The sequence below is a fragment of the Antennarius striatus genome, chromosome 14 (genome assembly GCF_040054535.1).
Source record: "Antennarius striatus isolate MH-2024 chromosome 14, ASM4005453v1, whole genome shotgun sequence".
Taxonomy (NCBI): domain Eukaryota; kingdom Metazoa; phylum Chordata; class Actinopteri; order Lophiiformes; family Antennariidae; genus Antennarius; species Antennarius striatus.
In genome coordinates this window covers 13,156,961-13,176,802 of record NC_090789.1, presented here as the reverse complement: position 1 = coordinate 13,176,802, position 19,842 = coordinate 13,156,961, and the positions used below count along the sequence as shown (strand labels likewise).

Here is a 19,842-nt window from a genome sequence, read left to right as displayed (position 1 = left end):
GAGTGAAGAAGTTTCTGTCTTAATTACCAAGAAGTCATTTGATTGTCTGAACTTATATGCAAGACCAATGTTGATTGTACTGTATATCAGACTTAGTCTGGGAAACAGAAGGAATCTTGAGGGAATGTTCACACACATCAGGGATGTTTTTCCACATCATTTACTTGGTTGTTGCAGAGCAGACAGATTAACTATTTATTCAGAGAGTAAAATGATCATTTGTTAGCCCAAATCATGTTTTTGAACTAGTGTTGTGATTTATCAATTCATCTTTTCAACAGCAACGGAATACCACAAGGATGTGATGTGCTTAAACTTACCTTCTGACTGAAAAGCACAGCATTAACTTAGAGTTTATTTATTTAGAACTCAGGGAGAACTTTGTTTAAGCAGTAACTTGTTTAACCCAGGGCATCATGTGCTGTCTCAAAACAGAGTCACCAACACTGTGACAACCTTTGAGAGTTGAAGGAAGTGTTCGGTTTTGGACCTCGCCGTCTGTATGACGGGTCAGAATAAGCAATGTGTTGCTGTTATAAGATATGTAACTGAAAGTGTGTGACAGGAAAAAGACCTACTTAAAAAAAAAAAAGATTTTGAGATGGGGGAACTGGATGCTCCAAATTTTTAATGCACCTCTGGATTTTTTTGTAAGATGAAGAAGTTTATCATTTGGGGAAATGCATGATTTTTGTAGAGTAAGATAATGGGACTGATATCAGCCCCCCACCCCCCCACCCCTCTCTCTCTCTCTCTCACACACACACACACACACACACACACACACACACACACATACACACACACACACACACACACACACAGTATAATGTAGTCACAAGATGATGTTATTATTTCACATAACCATCTTTTTTCTTTTGTTATATATTTATTGATGTGTTAAAATGTGTCTGCATGATTATTAGTACATAGATTAAATAGATGGATTTAGCTTTTTCATGTTTCAGGGGCCTGGCGGCTGAGTCGACTGATCAAACAACACAAACGATGCTTAAAAGCATCAGTATTGATCTTCATAAGGGATCTTTACCACATTATGTGCTTGAGTTCACCATAATGCTCACCATAATGCAATGGGGTCTATTCATCCTTATGTTATAGCCAGTGTCCCAGAGTTCTGTCTTGTTTCTTGTTGTTAGCTTCTTATGTGTGACCAAGACAAAACTGGTCTTGTCAAAAATCTATACAAGTCTACCTCAGGTGTGATTTTGGGACCTGCTTGAAGGCAGTGTGCCAACAGTTTTGAATATATTGTAAAAATTGTGAATGAAGTTTTCTCTTCAAGTATTTATTACTTTTTTAAGTTCATTTTCTTATTATATGTGCTACCTCACAGACTTTATTCTGACTGTTGTTGCTGCAGTTATAATGAAAGATTGTGTACTTAAGACCAAAGTGATGCTTTCAGTTTGACCTGTATTAACAATTCCACAAATAACTTACCAGAGTAGTGGACTGTGTGGGTATTCTTTTCCATTGTTACCATAACTGTGCAGACTGACAATGTTTGCTTTAAAGATTTCCATGCTAGGTATAAAATTACTGTGTACGTACTGTATCCTTTTTTTTTTTACTATGAATTTGTATCATCCTCCTGCCTAGCTTGATTCTTCAGCAACAGTTAATTAAAAGTCCAACAAAAATATTGTTTTTCATTTGTCTGTTACTGTGTAAACTTGTTGACTGCCAGGCATTGATGCAAAAATCATATTTGGATTCGTATTTTAGGCTTTTGGTGCTCTGTCCAAGTAAAGTAATTCTGTAAGTAATTCTATCTATGATGACTTATCACTTAAAAATCTATAATTTTAATATCAGGGATGGATATCACCAACACCAATCTGATTTCAGAAGTAAGAGCTGTGTCACAGAGTTTGGCTCTGCGGTCAGTTCTACTAGTATTGTTGGTGGACTATCCATCCAGATGATGCCATCTATTGAGCCATCTTTGGTCATGGGTGAAATGTGGCTTGGAAGTTTGATCCAGGAGGTGAACATCCAGGGGCGCTGGAATGACTGAGAAGGGTGCAGAGGCCTTCCTGTGTGTCTTGGTGCTGTAGATTCTGTTCCATCAATTCTTCTCACAGGATACCAAGGCTCTGTGTCACAGCTCACCACTGGTGTTATCTCTGTGCGTGGATCGTAAGCTTTCTTGCATGCATGGCAAGAAATGGATGTGAGATTATTGGATAGATTTATGCGTTTGTTCATGTCATTGTGGCAACCCCCTTTTAAGTGACAGTTCGGTATTTAGGGGGACCCTGGAAAAATAAAGGGAAACCCGAAAAGTTAACCACATGTGTTTTAATGTGAGGCCGGAGGTGTTGTGAGTTTCCTTCAAAATAAAACTTTGTCACCCCTATGAAAATAGTTGTCACGTCCAATCGTAGACAATAGGTGCCTAAAACATAAGTATATATGTTAATATATGAATGTATGTACAGATAAATGTACAAAAGGAAAACAAAGGTTTCCATGACTCATGTTAAATAAAAAGCATTTCTCATTCCACTAGGTCTTGGTTTGGGGACCGGTGGGTGGCCGGTTCAAGACCATCATGGACCAAAAAGTATAGAGGATGAACTTTTTGTTGAAGAGGTGCCAGTTCACCTCCTGAGCACTGCCGACGTGCCTTTGTATAAGGCACCAAACCCCACAAGTTGCTCGTTGGGTGCTAAGCCCTTCACTCAACAATAGACCTCTTCCAATTAGCATACGTGCAGGCCCTGTGTGTGTGTGTGTGTGTGTGTGTGTGTGTGTGTGTGTGTGTGTGTGTGTGTGTGTGTGTGTGTGTGTGTGTGTGTGTGTGTGTGTGTGTGATAAGACCTGCATATAATTGTGTGGAAAATATGAGGTTTAGGAAAATAATTTCCCTACTGCAATCATTTCTTCTTCTTTTCCTTTCGGCTTTTCATTACAGTATAAAAAGAAAATAAAAAAAATATATCTAAAATAAGTCATTTACTTTTCCAATGGCGTGAAGCCCAATTACTTAAACTACTGCAAAATAATACTAATAATAAATTAATTTCGCACTGATCTGTCTGTCTGTCTGTATGTCTGTCTGTCTGTCTGTCTATATGTACAGGTACAGGTCCTGTTGCTGTTTTCAAACGTGCCATTATTTTGAAACGCGAAGCCGGAAGTGGTGTTACATTGACAAACTCCCCGCTGCGTTGCTCCGCAGCTGCACGTTCTCACTTCCAGTGTTTGACAAAACCTCCTCGGTTTGACGGAGAGCAGAACGTGTGCGGCGGTAATGGCTGCCAGGGAGAGTGAGGACGACAATAAATGAACCCCAGAGAAACGATTCAAAGGTGAGACTGACAACGACTGCAGCTTCTTCCATTGTCTCGTCCCCCGTGGGCATTTGTCCACTCGGGTCGTGGGTCTGCGTGTCTTCAGAGGCTGAATTGTGGATGGCTGGCGCACGTACACACACACTAGGACAATAAGCTGTCAGTGCTGGCACTCCTCCTCCATGCCCCAGCGGTAGTGGAATTTAAGAGAAGTGGATTTGTTTGGGTTTAAATCATATTAACGAGGGGCAAACATACCATGCTGGTTGTTTCTGTGAGAGCTGGACTCTTTGTTAGCTGGTGTTAACGTGATTAAGCTAGCGTTAGCTCACCAACAACATCGTTAGCTGACGGTGGTGAGGCCACAGAGCTGTTAGCCTGTTAGCCAATCAGGCGAGTGTGTGTCGCGTTAATGAGCTCGTTAGCATGCTGCCCGTCTGTTGTTCCGTTTGGAGGCTGTCGACTTATTGGAGGTGTTTGTCACTCTTAAATCTAACTTTATCGAGTATTTGGACTTGCATAGTAAGTTTTACTATCTGTCCACTGAACAGCTGGGTATAAGCAGGTGTTTTTTTTAGAGAATTTGAACAGTGTTACTGGCGAAGCATCCAGCTGTTCCGACAATTAGAAGTTTTCTTGCAGAGGTCACTCATTTGGTACAGAGCTAACGCTGTTTTAATGGCTCTTAGAATTCCACAGTGATTAAGACGGTAGTTCAGTAGTGTTATGAAAAATTAATTCGTGTATTTACGGTAATAAAAATCAAAGGAGCAGGTATTTGTCACATGTCACCTCCAACATAGCACATAAGTAAAGTGACGCTATTATACAGTATGTAAGATGTAGTGATAGTCGACTTTATTGTCAAATATACCATATATGCACCACGTACAGCACAGATGGAATTAGTCCTCTCAGAGCCACAGGCAGTAAAAAAGACCCCAAACAATTTATGTAGAGAAAATTATTATGTGAAAGAATTGAGATATCAATACTAGTAAAATTCATTTGGTTAAGCAGTGTTTAAGTTATTAGTCCATTATCAGGTAATTTGCAGACAAATATGATGTCACCTGTTATTAATGTCATTTATGTGGCAAAACAACCCGCTTGTAGGTTTACTATATCAATTTTATAACTATTCAGACAGAGCAATAATTATGGAATTTTACAAGGCAGAATCTGACAAAGCTGTTTCTTACCCATCATAGTATAAAAACTTTATGCTTTTACAATTATTATCTATTTACGTATTTTGTCTGCTTGCTTGTCAACAGATTGATATTGTAATCATCAAGACTGACAGATTATTTCACTGTGAAAGTAATTCTCAATTGCTGACTTAATTTACAGTATTGTTAAAAATAAAGAGCTGCTTCTTCTGTTCGGTCGTGCATCATGTTGCTGTTGTGTACACACTGTTGTATTTTAAATATATTATAAATAGTACAGATTAATGGTCAAAAAGTAAATTGGCTAGACATACAGTAGATATTAGGATTATGAAATAACATGTATGAGTGAGAGGGAAACCTCTTGTCCTGTGTATCTCTTCCACATTTCCGGTTTGAAGTGTAACGGCTAAATGTGGTGAATGCTTTCACCTGGACTGCCCTCACCACTGACCTGATAGTGTTAGTCATATGTTCAAATGCTTAAGGCCTTGTGCTTGTTTAGCTGACCTTAATACTTTTTGAGTGTGGACCAACTCTAAAACTGCTACAGTTTTAGAGTTGGTTGTCATTTAAAATAAATATAATCAATGAGAAACAAACCCCCTCTTCTTTGTCTACAGTGAGGACTAGAATGGTAAGCAGCCAGCCCAAGTACGAGCTGATCCAGGAGGTGGGGCGTGGCAGTTACGGCGTTGTCTATGAGGCAGTGGTGAAGCGAACAGGTGCACGGGTCGCAGTAAAAAAGATCCGCTGCCATTCTCCAGAGAATGTAGAGCTGGCCCTGCGGGAGTTCTGGGCCCTCAGCAGCATCCAAAGCCAGCACCCAAACGTCATTCACCTGGAGGAGTGTATCCTGCAGCGAGACCAGCTGGCCCAGAGGATGAACCATGGCTCCAGCTCTCCACTCTATCTGGAGGTGAGGAGCCAGAATCAAATGGGCTAGCTGTGGAAGCAGTAGTCCTGCATTAACACTGCTTTGATGTCAAATAGTAGTTTCTCTGGGATTAATCAACTGTCTATCTGGTTATTTGTCTATCATGGCTTGGTCAAGTTTTAAAATACTTTTTTTTTTACTGTTGCTTTTAAGTGAAAACCATTTGTTCTATTTATGTTGTAACTTATTAATTCCACTGTTGTTTGAGTAATCATTTAATTGTCAGAATAATCAATAGATTCATTAATTATTAAAATGCAATAGATGAATTGTTAACTGAAAAAAAAATTGTATTACTGCAATCCTAGTCTGACTTGTTGCAGAGGCTGTGACCTGTTGGTGGTTTTATGTGTACATAGTTCCATTAAAATACAACTGACGTGCATGGGAGGGAATCGGTAATAATCAGTAACAAATTGCTGCAGGTTAAACTGTTGAAGATGTGATATGTTGCAATACAGTACTTTATGCTCAGTAAGCACACACACATACCGTATATATACACATACACAGTGCACCCTTGTTCTTTGCGGTTAATGCATTCCAGGAATCTCACGCGATTAATGAATTCTGCGATAGAGCGACAATCTATTATTTACGGTAATTTAAACGTTTATGAACCCTCCTCATACTGACATTAAACCACCTTCTATCTGTATTACCTTTTCCCACACTCTTATCGACTGCTTAAATCACTTTTGTGTCTCACGTAACTCTGAGACTCACGGAACCGAGCGCACTTCCTGATGCCGTCAGCCAATAGAATGCGCGTACGGTATCACATGACTAACTACCAAAAATCCACGATGAGGTGAAGTCACGAGCTTTGATGCGTGAATGCGCGAGGGCACACTGTATATATTCAGTGTGTGTGTGTATATATATATATATATATATATATATATACATAAAAAATTGGTAATTTTAGTTTTTACAGAAATTTCAACCATTGTGTTTTCCAAATATAACCATAAACCTCAACTCTCACGTACCTGCACCATTGTTATTTCTTGAGTCACACAATTGCTAATGTTTTTGTTTGATTTGCCCCCCGTACCAAAACCAGATTGTATCTGTCAATTGGATCTTTGCTGGCAAGACATGAGAGCAAACTTTTTTTTTTCCATGAGTTTTACTGAGATGATGGCAGAATTTAGAGGAAGGAGATAAGATAACAGAGGAATCCTCCTTAAATGACTGTTATTGACGTTTCAGTAGGTTTTAGAAAAACACTTTTGCCACATGCTCCAGTGTATGAACATAGACTGGCACTATAAATTAAGAAGGTTTGGATTTAGAAAGTTTAACAAAGTATCTCCTGACATATTATAGATTATAATTAGGGGGAGTTTCCGTTTTACCAATGACAGGGAAACAAATAATTAAACATAAATGTCAGTGTTGCAGATTATGATTGAGAAGGTAATGAATATCAGCATAGATGATGTCTGGATTAGAGAAGTTGCTAAAGCCTTATTCAAATTCCTTTGTGCGGATAAGCGTGAGCTTCCTGTTGTGTCTGACCTCCGTGCCCCTACAGTCGTACGGATGTGTTGTCAGGTTGAAGTGTGGGGGTGTGGCAGCTCTCCTCCTCAGTCAACCTGTCTGCAGCCTGTCATGTCGCAGCGCCTCTCTGCTGTTTGATGGCGACTCATGGCGCTCTGTCAGTGCCTGATTATAGTCTTACAGCAGCATGCAGGCTATTGTCAGGCCATCCATTTGGTTTCTGCAGCGCCAGCTTTGGACACTTTCCCAGAATCCCTTTATTCCAGCTCTTTTTTTATTGCTCTGTAATGTTCCAGTACATGCATTCAGAGGAGCAAATGATAATAGGGTGGAGTTATCTGACCGTACCAACTGTGGGATCATTTGTTCCTATTCTTCTTGCCAAGTGGCATGACAGTTTGCAGCAATTTGTTTATGGGAAAGCCGTTGCAAGGAATTGCTAACTGCACAGATTCCGAGTGTTTATGTTGCGTGTAAAGCAGTTTACATGAAAAGCCATAATTCGTGTTTAAGTGAGCCTCAACTGGTGGGTGGAGGAATGAGGGTTGCTCCTATCTAATCTGTTGTCAGTTTGATTATAGCTTGGGTGGTGTAGGTGACAATGGACGGATCTTTTCAGTTCATGTCTATCACAAAATGTCTACAAAAAGTTTTAGTTTGGTCAATCGTCTTTGCTCCTAAGGGAGATTAGGGCCTCCAGCATTTTTTAAAATCAGACTAGATTCTGTGATGTCCACTAATAAAGACGTTAGGACAGTGACAACGAGCACTGCTTTAGAAACCACTTGGAGCATTCCACAGGTGAACTGGTAAAAAACACGTAAAAAAAAACTCTGGATAACGACTTCTTACTTGTTTTTCAGTTTCCACTTCAGTTTGCATTTGCAGTCTATCAAATTTTCCAAATGAAAACTTTCTACTGCAACCTCACTGAAACTTTCTTCATTAAATCAGGATCTTATTCTTGAACTAACCTGTCACTTTTATTTGTTTGATACAAAACACCATCAATCAAATTCATTCCATTTAATCTTAATTTAATGTGAGATGGATGAAACCTCGTAGTTTGTTTTCTGCTGTCAGAAAGCTAGATTAAATGCAGTCACTTGCTGCAGCCGGCATAAAATATGAGGGGCCTCTCACGCTGCTCCGCTGTAAAAAAAATGACCCACAAAGGAAGGTAGGAAACAACATGCTGTGAATACAAAAGAAGAGCCTCATTGTTTGTTTAGAATGGTATTTTGTTCTTTTTACACCCCTGAGCTTTTACCCACTACATCAATAATCCCAGAATCTAACCAGCCCTAAGTGATATATAAAAAGGCTTGCGCTTACTGCAGCTTTGTCTCGTCAGTTTGGAGAAACGACTCTGCTTAGTTTTTATTCTTTGTATATGCAGACCGGTTGCATGGTGGATTAATGTTAACTGGTGAAATGTCTTTTTTCTAAATTGTATGTAGGGCATGTCATCTTTTATCTTTGCTAGTTATACATCATTTCTAGTTTACCCTGATTACAGCCATTATCACAGTGTACTACTTTTTTAAGACAGCACAACTCTGGTTAACTAAATGCAAAATAGACCTAGAAAAACAAGCAAACTTTAACCCCTCACCATCTGGGTTCATGATTGACTGCTGCAGGACATACATTTAAGGTGCAAGAGTGAACGTGTCGTTGTGACATCGTGCATATTAGGTTTCCAAACAATCCTCCAAACATGACAGACTGTCCATCCCCTAACCAATCATGCTTACTAACGTTTTCTTTGTTTCTACTGTAGCTGGTGGAGACCTCTCTGAAGGGAGAGATCACCTTCAACCCTTGCTGTGCCTACTACTTGTGGTTCGTGACAGACTTCTGCGATGGAGGGGACATGAATGCTTACCTACTGTCCCGCAAGCCCAGTCGAAAGACAAACACCAGCTTCATGCTGCAGCTCGGTAGCGCTCTGGCCTTCCTGCACCGTAACCAGATAATACACCGCGATCTCAAACCAGACAACATCCTGATATCCCAGGCCTGTACGCCGGCCGGGTCATCTGAGCCGACCCTCAAAGTGGCCGACTTTGGCCTGAGCAAGGTCTGCTCTACCTCTGGGCTCAATCCAGAGGAGCCGGCCAGCATCAACAAGTGCTTCCTGTCCACAGCTTGTGGAACAGACTTCTACATGGCCCCTGAGGTCTGGGAAGGCCACTACACAGCCAAGGCAGATATATTTGCCTTGGGGGTGATTATTTGGGCCATGGTGGAGCGCATCACCTTTGTGGATGTGGAGACTCAGAAGGAGCTGCTGGGGAGCTACGTGCAGCAAGGCTCAGAGATTGTACCTTTAGGGGAGGCTCTGTTGGAGAACCCAAAGATGGAGCTGCTGATCCCTGCGCGTAAAAAGAGCATGAACAGCCACATGAAGCAGCTAATCAGAGAGATGCTGTCAGCTAACCCCCAGGAACGGCCTGATGCGTTTGAGCTGGAGCTCAGGCTGGTTCGAATCGCCTGCAGAGAACTGGACTGGGACACGTGATGGACGAGCACCATGGACTCGTGCACATCTCATCAGCTGCTGTTAACAAAGACATCACAGACTGTTTGGGTTTTTTTAAACTAGGTCTCAGTAATGAGAATACTCCTCATTTGTATCATGGCTTATTCTTTATCCACTGTTCAATCACACACAATCCTCTACTAGCTGTGTCTTTATATTGAAGGGGAGAGGTGTGACACCTACCGCTGCTGCTATTCTAAACTGCAGCTTAGTCTCAGGCTAAATGCATCACAGCTTCCAATTCCTGCTTAAACAAAATCGCTCACGCTTGAGGGAAATGCAAAACAAACCCAAAAGTTCTGGATTTAATCAAAAGTGACAGTTTGTCGACAAATACCCTCTTGGACTCGGTGCTTATTGTTCCTAAATGCAATATGAGACATTATCCTGTGATCATTACTTCATACCTTTATCCAAAGGGCAGATATTAAAACGCAATCACCTCAATAAGTGGAATGTTTTGCAGTAGCTTCAACAGAACCAGACTTAAAAAAACTATTTCAGCCTTGAACATGATCACCAGCACTGATCTTTACACCAAGATTAGATTCAGTTTGGCATCAAATGCAGAAATGCCCTGAATGCTCAGGTATTAAAATCATACAGTGTTACGGTATTTGTTGACAAACTATAATCCAGGTCAAGTTTTGCTCAGTAGTTTGCAAAACTTTGGTGAGTGAAGGTAACATTTTGTTCTTTTTTAGTTTAAGGGTTGCTTCATTGGTTGCATGGGCCGAGGACACATCATCGTGTCGAATTAGCAGGTTCTTGGTGTTTCCTCTTTCTGCCCGTTGAGAGCTTAGTTTATTGACCCCTGACTCACCTCTGACCAATGTGTCAGAATGTATAACAATCATGGTATCATCACCTTTATTTAGAGCCTTAAACACAAACATTTTTAATCACAAAACCAATTCTGCGTTACTGTATTGGAACTGACTCCAATCAGTTATAATCACACTGGACTCACCAATTTAATCAATCTCTTTCCCAATCAGTTATTCCAGCACAGCTCATAAGGAGTTTGTGGTGATCACAGTGGAGAGAGTACATTTACTTCAAATGCTAAGTTATTTGTGGTATATTTCCATTTTGTGAAAATTTGATGTTTCACAATCATGAGGTCTTCACTGATTGTTAATTGTAATTAATGATTTAGCATCGATCACCCCTCCTCACCAACATTTGCAATTGAGCACACTTTATTGAAACAATTTTCGACGGTAAAAGACACAGGTTTTTGATCATCACAGAATAGCTGTGTCGTCAGAAAACACAAAACGGCAAAAATACTTGATGAAATTTTTAAGGAAGTAAAACGCCTAGAAAAAATGTATTTCTGCCGGCTGTTTTTCTTCAGACTACTAAAGAACTGGCGTTAAGTCAATGTAAAGGTCATTGTAAGGTAGCTGATACTATAAGTGGCTCATATTTGCTCATGTGACTTTTTTTAAGCTATGAAAATATTTCTTAGGAGCAGATGTCCTCCCATTATACACAAAACACTGACTGCTGTAAACTGGTCCAACAGTATTATGATGATTAATACAAACATGTCAGGTGGTTTAGTTAATCAGGGTAAACCTTGCTTGTTAAAAACCATCTTTTTCTTCTGGCTGGATGTCACGATGTCACCTCAGACGTCAGCTCTTACTTTGGTGATTTCAGTGCTATCATAACTGGTAGAAATCTGAGGCAAAACTGTGAAAACAAAATCCTGAATTCTCATCAAAAAGAAACTCAAACACAACATAAAACAGATTGGCCTACATTCAGAAGACTTCCTCCCACCTCCTTAAGAAACCTACTTTCAAAAAAACCTCCATAAATTCTATTAAGAGTGAGTTGCCTGTAGTGCAAGGGCGGTGCCATGAAAATTAACGTCTCACTCCAGTTAAACCTGAATTAGTATAAAGACTTGATGGAAAGCACTTATTATTTTCAATATTTATTCCTAACTACCTACTGCGTTACACGGTGGAGCTGTGAGGCTGAATGCAGTATGACGACTGTGTCAGTATTTGTTTACTAGGCAAATACAATGTCAACGGTCTACTTACACTCGCAGTGCGTCTCACCTTCAGGGAAGAGAAGACACTGGCGTGCAATATCCTCCATGAGCCAGAGGATCTCTGCCCCTTTTCTTTTTTATGTTCTGTACATAATAATGTTATGTTTACTTGATCTCCCTTCAGTGTCACTGCTGCTCATTTCCTTTGGATCTTAAGGTAATCCCTTTCTTCATGCTTCCAACAGGCTAATTCTAAGCCTATTAAGTTTTTGCAGCATTTGGCAGAGGAACCCTTTTGCCTTTCAGGTCATACATATTTTGTGCACTTTTATAGGAACCTATAAAAAAAACTTTAGTTGGCTCAAGCTTTGGTGGAAAAAAACATGAGTAACTTTTGACATGGCCTTCAAATCTCCATTCTATTGTAATAATTTTATGTGATTTGCCTTATTTCTGAATTTCACTCTTCTTTTCAAAACTGCAGTGGCCTCAGTGAAATTGCTCTCAAGCACAGAATTGGCAGATGATGTGCCTGAGATGCACTAGGTTTCAACGATTTAACATGTTGCATTGGTATGAAGGGTCTTAACACACAGTATCAGTATTAAAAACAGCTACCAGTGCTGCAGGGCATCTATGCTGCTTCGCTTTAAGAATGTGCTGTTTGTGGCTTTCTGTTGATGAGAATTGGAGTTAGGACTTTTAGGGTGACCCATTTCCTCCAAGCAGAGGATGATGGGTAGAGTCATTTCCAGCCTGATTTGCTATCAGGTTTGAATGGTTTGCCAAACAAATGTGAGGTCTGGGGTGTTACGTGATTTCACCTTGATTTTTTTTTTTTTTATTGTATTCCTTTGCACTTGTGTAAATACTGTATAGGATCAGCAGGGGATGAACATGTATATTTGATGTGCTCTGTTTTTAAGAGCCTGACTTGTTTGAAATGTAAAATTGCTGTGATTGATTCAGTTTCACGTGAGCTTCTACTCCACCTTTGGTTTACTTCAATCATGAAATGATGTGATATATTTACAGGTCAGTACTGTTTGTGTGCTGGTGATAATTGTTTGTTTTTCATTGGCCTGCTAGTGATCTTGGCTGAGCGAAGCTGGCAAACAACGATGATCCACTCATGGTTTATTTTCTATCTGGGTTCTTTTGAACTTTGGGACACAAGTTAAGAAAAAAAAAATATGCACCACTTACCAGCCCTGATCCAGGACTGCCATACAATGTACTACTGGACTGAGTGGTTCATTAGATTTGTTATAATGGGCAGAATGTTAATCAAATGATTGGTAGCCCTTTCAGTGACCACGTGGGTATGAAAAGCACTTTATTGATAAAAGTAGAATGGCACTCATTAGAGCACATACCTCTGTGGAACCTGAACTATTTTATATGTGACTTTAGTTTGCCTTAGCCAACATGTGCCAGGCTAACTAGAAAGCAGTTCCATTGATGGCGGCTCATTGTGCAAAATGTCAAAAAATCTTAGATATTAAAGGAAATTTACAAAAGCTTGCTTCAGCCACTCTTTCCAGAGCTACATCACAGTTAAGTGGATTTTTCTCTGACACTTTCGGGGTCATGGAACTTGGTTTCGTATGTTTCATTTACATGGGGAACAATGGAAAAAAACCCTATCTAAGCAGCCCTCCACCTTGTTTTGCCGATATCTCAACTTTTCTCAGAAAATTGTAGAATCATAACTTCCTTATGATTATGACTATTAACAGAGAAAAAAGACCCAACTAACAAATTCAGCTCTGATCTGACCCTTTTGTCCTGCTCTGCACCGAGCTGTAATGGGGTCTATTCAGGTCAGAGTTTTGGTGTAATGCTGACAAACTGTCAGTCATACATGGATGAATGCATGATGTCCTTTGGCAAAGGTTACAAAATACATGTTTTTGGTAAGAAATTTGTTTTTTGTTTTTTTTGGTCATTTAACAATAATGGCTTGCTCCAAATTCAGATCAGATTGTCCAAATTCTTTTGCATTTTGGGAGCTGCCATGGAGGTACCGATGCAGGACTGTGGCACCCAATGAGTCCTGGATCAGAGGCACACAAAATGTCAATGTTGCAGAAGAACGACACACTTCAGATCGTGTCGAATAAGATCTCCATGGACATCCAGGAAAACTTCTACTCTTACACTTGTACGAGTTTTGCTCTTATGTCACTGTAAGATAATTTGAAGAGATTAAATTAAGTTTATCAGAACTGATGTGAACACCTGTCAGTCACTGTTGAGTTGATGAATTTCTAATAAAGCAAACTGAAATAATTGCGATTTGAGAAATTCAATTTGCAGATGATGATTTCCTCTTACGCTCCTGCACTTCATCACAGTAATTGGTTTCATTCTGTCCACCTGCACACAAAGACTGGCTTCACTCGTCCAGTTCATCCAGCGTGACTGCACATGGTCTGTGACGGACTAACATTGCTGAGAATCACACATATTAAGATATTTTGTGTTAGATTTTTTTTTTTTTCATTTTATCAAGTACTTCATTTAGCCTGGACAATCCATATGTTTAGTTCTTTAGTTTGTCAGTCCCTTGGTGAGATGACCAGCAACAAAACAGTCACAAAGGTGAGTTCATCTGTCGATACTTGAGGCTCAGGTTCGTATAGCCCGGGGGTCGCGTGTGACCCTGGGGAACATGCTTACTTTGCCGCAATAGAACTAAGTGTAATTACACATCCACTACAGTAGTTGGCGGTAGCGCTCTCACTGTCAGGTGTGCGCAGCGAGTATCAGCTCGGACCACGAAGAAGCGTCTGTAGCGCTGAGCTTCATGACTACAGTGGGAGATGAGGAAAGACCGGTGTGTTTACTGTGTCTAAAAATGATGAAAGCGGACAGCATGAAACTTAATAAGTGAAGGCGAAATTTAAAGATATTTCACCCCAAACACGCTGATCAGCCGCTAGAGTTTTTTTCAGCAAAAAGTGATGAATATTGCCAGCAATCATCCCGCTTTGTGAATGTTACTTCAGTAAACCAGCGAGCTGTGTTCGAGTACCAAAGTGATCAGTACAAACCCCCACCATGTCAGAGGAGCTGAGACACCGAGCAGGAGCTGAGAGTTCAGTTTTTATGCTTCAAACATGAAAAGCTGTGCACTGCCTAAACGAGCTCATCGTAGCCAATAATCATGACTTCTCATTTTGATAAAAACGAAAAAACAGCACAAATTGTTTTATTCATTTTGTTTTGTTGGTTAAGTGTTTTATATATTGTGCTCCTCAGTTAATGTTGAACCGAATTGGAATTTTTTTAAAAATTATTTCTTGGTTTAATTTTATTTTTTAGTATTAAATGGTGCAATAAGTTGGTCAAAAATGTTTACAATTCATTCATTTATTTTCTGCCGTTTCATCCGCCGTAGCGGGTCACGGGGAACTGGAGCCAATCTCAGCTGGCATAGGGCATGAGGCGGGGGACACTCCGGGCACGACGCCAGTGCACCGAGGAGCCGCACACAAAGACAGACAACCATGCACACACACACTCACTCCTATGGGCAATTTTGTGACCAGCCAATAAACCTGAAACACATGGTTTTGGGGGTGGGAGGAAGCCATTCATACTAGTGTTTTTGTTTGTTTTTTTAAATTTCAGACAAATTGATGCACTTAAAACTTTTCTGTTATGGACTAAAACTAGACTTAATAGAGACTTAATCAAATTATTCTTTGTTATAAATATAAATCTTTATAAATCTTTTTTTTCTGTTTTGTTTAATGTTAATAAGGATACAATGTTATGCAGAGGTGTACTTAAATTTCTTTTATAGAAATTGATATTTATAGTCACGGTGGAGAGTGGGGGGGCGGTTGTTCTTGCCGGGGGGAGGGGGGGGGCACAACAGAAAATAATTGAGAAGCACTGGTGTAAAGGATGTTTTTCCTTACTCTGATTTCTCTACAGAGGGCAGCTCTTCAGATTCTGCCTGTTTCGGTGTGTCAGCTGCTGTCTGCATCTCTAGTCGACAATGATACTTTTACAATTTGTGACTTGGAACTCAACCAGGTATGACTAAATATGTAGCTCAGCAATCATTTGGACTTTTCACAGCAGAAATAACTACAAGAATTGGCAGCTCCCCTACATCAGGTGTCCTGGGGAGCACGAACCACTGAACCATCATGTACAGGTACAGCCACAACAGCTCTTAGTGGAACGCACCATCCAGTATTAGTCATGTGGATTTCCTCTTATTAGTCAAACTGCTGTTCAACAACTACATTGACTTTTAAAGCACATTTAGACACAAAATAGTGTAATGATAGGTATCAAGTTTCTGTTCCTTTCAGGACAAAAAAGGTCAGGGTGCAACTTTTTTTTAAAAAAAAAAAAGCTTTCTTTTTATGTTGATTCATTGGAGACAACTGAAACAAAACAATTTATATTTTCCACCAGTGTCTACTTAATGGATTTAATTTTTAATTGATCCCCATTTTTTAAGATGTAGTTTAACTTTGGAGAGCAATCATTTTCCACCTACTATTTTTTTTGGTAAACGAGATGACAGTAATCATAGCGTCCACAGCCACTTTGCATGTCATGGGGGTTGCTGGAACCTATCTCATCGCACTACCGGTGCGTCACCAGTGCACTACAGAGCAAGCATTTTGTTTATTTTAAAAGCTGTATAAATGAAACTTCCGATCGATGATTGAGGTTTGAGCTCCGCTGAATGCCTTCTGAGGTTAAATGGAATGAAAGATTTGAAAGCTGAAGACCTGGGTCTTCAACTGTATGTTAGTGTTTTGACTTGGAATGACATGAAATCACTCTTTATAATGTTATATTTGGGCATGGAGGTACTTTGGCAATATCATCAGCATGTTAAATGCTGATATGATCACGTATGTTTGCCGTTGTATATGAAGTATATTAAAAAATGTAGAATTTTGAATAATTGTGTAATATTAGTCATCGATTCTTGATTATCATTCAGCACTCTATGCAAAACCTTTTCTTTTATGTTGCATTATTTGAAAATGCATCATTTGAAGTTGCCATGAATGAAGTTCAGTGTGACTGACCTGAGTTTCATCACCATACTTGACGTCCTGCTGCAGGTGTCTGTGGTCGGCGTTGTCAGAGGATTTGCTCCCTTTGTGACAAACGTCCAGTACTCCGTGGATGACATGACCGGCCCACCTTTAAATGTGAAGCAGTGGGTTGACACAGAGGCCAGTAGCACCAACTAACTGTCCAGAAGTACAACTGGAGATAAACCATTTTTAGATCGCTAATTTCAACTGTAGTTGAAACTCGAGTTTCAACTCTTTCTTACAGCAGTGTCCTCTGCTGGAATTTGCTTCTGTTGGAACATACGTGAAGGTTATTGGAAACTTGCGTAATTTCAGCGTAAGTAATCTGAACATGAGATTATATGCATTGAGCAGTGACGATTTGTGATTTTACGCTATTGTCCTGTAGGGTCAAAGGTCATTGCTGGCTATGAGTGTCCGTTGTATTGTGGACCTGAATGAGATCACGTCCCACATGTTGGAGGTAGTACGGGCCCATATGGAGCTGTTTGGAAAGGTACACAGGCTTGTGGAAACTTCTTCACACAATTCTTTCTTTGACCAACTTTATACCACAAATCTGTGTTCATTTAATTTAAACTGAAGGTGATACCGTGAATTACTCAGGACCACAAATGCTGGAAGTCAGTGTTGATGAAATAAATGAATTTTAATGTTGTTCCTGCAGGCTTTTGATGTGAATATGAATACTAATGTTTCCTCACTTTCGGGGCTGTCCACCATCCAGCATGAGGTTAGTAGATTTTAAATGATAAGTTCAATCCCTTTCCTGTTAGATGTTCAGAACAGTATTGTGCTATTATCTGTAGCATCGCAGACATAGATGGATACCAAAAGATTCCTACTCTGTGCATTTGGCCATAATGGCTTCCAAAATAGGTTATTTTCTTAGAGATGAACAATTTCCAACTATTCATGTAAAAACCTTATATGCAAAGTATTTTGAAGCTGAGTCCATGTTTCCCTTAGCACAGCCAATGGAGCTGCTATCACAGTACTGCAAAATGTACTTTCTATTCTGAAATATATTACAGTTGTCAGGGTGGCAATGAATCAAGTACATATGGCAGTATTCGTAAATTAATGAAAGTTCTTATTTTTTCATTCACTTTTGACTCAACAGCAGTGAATTATCAGGAACTGCTTTCATAGGAGGTACATGTTAATTAAGATGAGTTATTCTTTGTTGATGTATCTGGACATTTTTCCGTTTGTGGAATGTTAAACGTCATGCATTTGGGAAATTCAACATCACTACAGAATTGGAAAGTCACTTCCTCATTCTTTTGGAAGGTGCTTCATGTAATCAGGAAGTTCTCTGTCGGTGATGTTGGCATCAGTTTACCGGACCTGCAGAAGCACCTGGACTACCTCAAGATGAGAGACATCAGGTACCTCAACCTCATTTTATCTTCGCTAGTGGTGAACTGATCAAACAAACCACGCCCACACCAGAGAACAGTAACCATGTGACTGCAATTTAAGGAGGGTCACCCTGTTTCATGTTAGACTGGAGTGCATGGAAAGACTGTGGTAAAGATGGGATCGTAGTGAACCAAGTTCACTATGATCCCACAGTGAAGGCGATGTTCCCAAACGGGTCACACCAGACTAGTTAAAACTAGTTCAAACAGCGTGAGGTTCTAATTACACTTGTAATTTCGTCGGGTACAGTTGTGATGTGGCTTTGTTCTTCGTTCCAAGAACATTATTGTTGGGCTTGTAACCTGAAAGCTAGGTGAACATTAAGGTGTGTCCATTTTTTTTATTCGGGGTAAAAAAGATGTGTTCCAAAGTGTCTCATTAAACCCTCTTCTCCATTACAAAACTTTGCACATAGCTATTATCCACATTCACGTACATGCAGTATGTGTCAAACATGTAGTCGTCAGTTGGGTAATTTCCTGTTCATTCATGCTACTTTCTGTACAGTCGATTTGATTTTGTGTTTTTGTGCAGAGCCTCTCTGGTGTTCCTGGTAAATGAAGGTCATGTCTTCTCCACAAATGATGAGAAACATTTCAAGTCGGCCGTCTATTAGCCTGGAGGCTATTGAAGTTTCACGTCAGTCAGGGGTTACCTCCGATCAGGATGCCCACACTGCCCACAGGTCTAAGTGCACATTTATTTAGCGAGTTCAGTTATTTGTAATGTCTTGTGGCTGATTATCTCATTCTGTATTATAGGTTATAATTTCTTGTAAAGGTTTACTTGGCTAATGCTCAGGATTCTTTACTGTTTGTGTGTGCTAAACGCGGGGGTGCCCTGCAAACAATGTCATATCTCCTATACATAAAGAAGGTTATATCTCTTGCCCTTTGCTTTAGTCAGATCTTCATTTAGAACTTTCAGTCCTCATTTACCCAGAAAACATGGGTAAAGGTGGAAATATGCGTTGACTATCCTCCTGGTAAACGATGTTTATCAGTGACTGTCATGACAGGAAACATGCTACCTGGCTTATGAATATCAAGGCAATAATAAAATTAACTTTTTGTTCATAAGAAATCTTGGTCACTGGGCATGAAGCACACAGTATATACACACAGATTGAAATTTGTTGGGGAGATGGGAGGGGACCCCCCCTTCGATTTTTACATCGCTACCTCTGCTGAGTCACAACCTGACGCTTGAGCACAGCAGAATGAATCTGTCCATATTGAAGTGTCTTTTCATTGCTGTTAATGAAACATACGTCTGTTCATTCCCTGCTCAGAAGTTTGCACAGATGTGGATGAAAGGACGAAACTCTGCAGATGACGCAACAAGAAACAGACAGGCCACATGGAAAAGAATTAGGCCTATTGATTGATTTTTTTCCCCCACCTTACTGCAGCCCCCTAAACGATTCACACACATGGAGAGGGCATGTAGGGTGGGCCACCATATAACTGTCATCATGAGAAATGTTGGAATTGAACAGATGTTAGAAGAGTCAACCTTCTTATGGGGCTGAATTAATTGAAGGTGATCTGTTGGGGATCTCATCTAACAAACTAGTGCCTTATATTGTGGAACCAAATAAGCAGGTAAGGTAGGTTCATTAAATTCCCGTCACAGGTGAAAGACATTTTATTGATAGGAAAAGGGAGTTCTTTAATGCATGGTTATGTGCCTGTCGTAGGCTACAGTGGTCAAATTTAAGAACATTTGAATACAGATATACAGTGTATATGCTGTGTTTTTGCCCTGAGGTGAACTAATCTCACACCTCGCATTCTCTTTGCAGCGGTGAGTACATGGGTGTGGTACGTTTCTGTGGGAATTATAATG

At 40.0% G+C, this 19,842-nt stretch overlaps 2 protein-coding genes across 2 annotated transcripts; both read left to right on the top strand.

Moving 5' to 3' along the window:
* The first annotated feature begins 3,200 nt into the window (after window positions 1-3,200).
* On the top strand, window positions 3,201-13,764 carry pdik1l (PDLIM1 interacting kinase 1 like). The gene is made up of 3 exons (XM_068332964.1): window positions 3,201-3,338; window positions 5,116-5,411; window positions 8,719-13,764. The coding sequence occupies exons 2-3, from the start codon at window positions 5,127-5,129 to the stop codon at window positions 9,457-9,459; spliced, it is 1,026 nt and encodes a 341-aa protein (XP_068189065.1). The 5' UTR covers window positions 3,201-3,338; window positions 5,116-5,126; the 3' UTR covers window positions 9,460-13,764.
* Window positions 13,765-14,068: 304 nt separating this feature from the next.
* On the top strand, window positions 14,069-18,610 carry LOC137607768 (replication protein A 32 kDa subunit-like). Its single transcript, XM_068333726.1, has 8 exons — window positions 14,069-14,095; window positions 15,437-15,538; window positions 16,594-16,707; window positions 16,814-16,885; window positions 16,958-17,065; window positions 17,237-17,302; window positions 17,863-17,960; window positions 18,529-18,610. The coding sequence occupies exons 1-8, from the start codon at window positions 14,069-14,071 to the stop codon at window positions 18,608-18,610; spliced, it is 669 nt and encodes a 222-aa protein (XP_068189827.1).
* Window positions 18,611-19,842: the final 1,232 nt, after the last annotated feature.

What these genes read in the sequence shown, in the direction of transcription:
- pdik1l (XM_068332964.1), top strand. Translation starts at nt 5,127, where the DNA reads ATGGTAAGCAGCCAGCCCAAGTACGAGCTGATCCAGGAGGTGGGGCGT. An exon ending in GCTCTCCACTCTATCTGGAG is followed by an intron (nt 5,412 to 8,718) that starts GTGAGGAGCCAG and finishes TTTCTACTGTAG; the next exon opens with CTGGTGGAGACCTCTCTGAA.
- LOC137607768 (XM_068333726.1), top strand. Translation starts at nt 14,069, where the DNA reads ATGACCAGCAACAAAACAGTCACAAAG. An exon ending in GAAACTTGCGTAATTTCAGC is followed by an intron (nt 16,886 to 16,957) that starts GTAAGTAATCTG and finishes ATTGTCCTGTAG; the next exon opens with GGTCAAAGGTCATTGCTGGC. An exon ending in TGTCCACCATCCAGCATGAG is followed by an intron (nt 17,303 to 17,862) that starts GTTAGTAGATTT and finishes TTCTTTTGGAAG; the next exon opens with GTGCTTCATGTAATCAGGAA.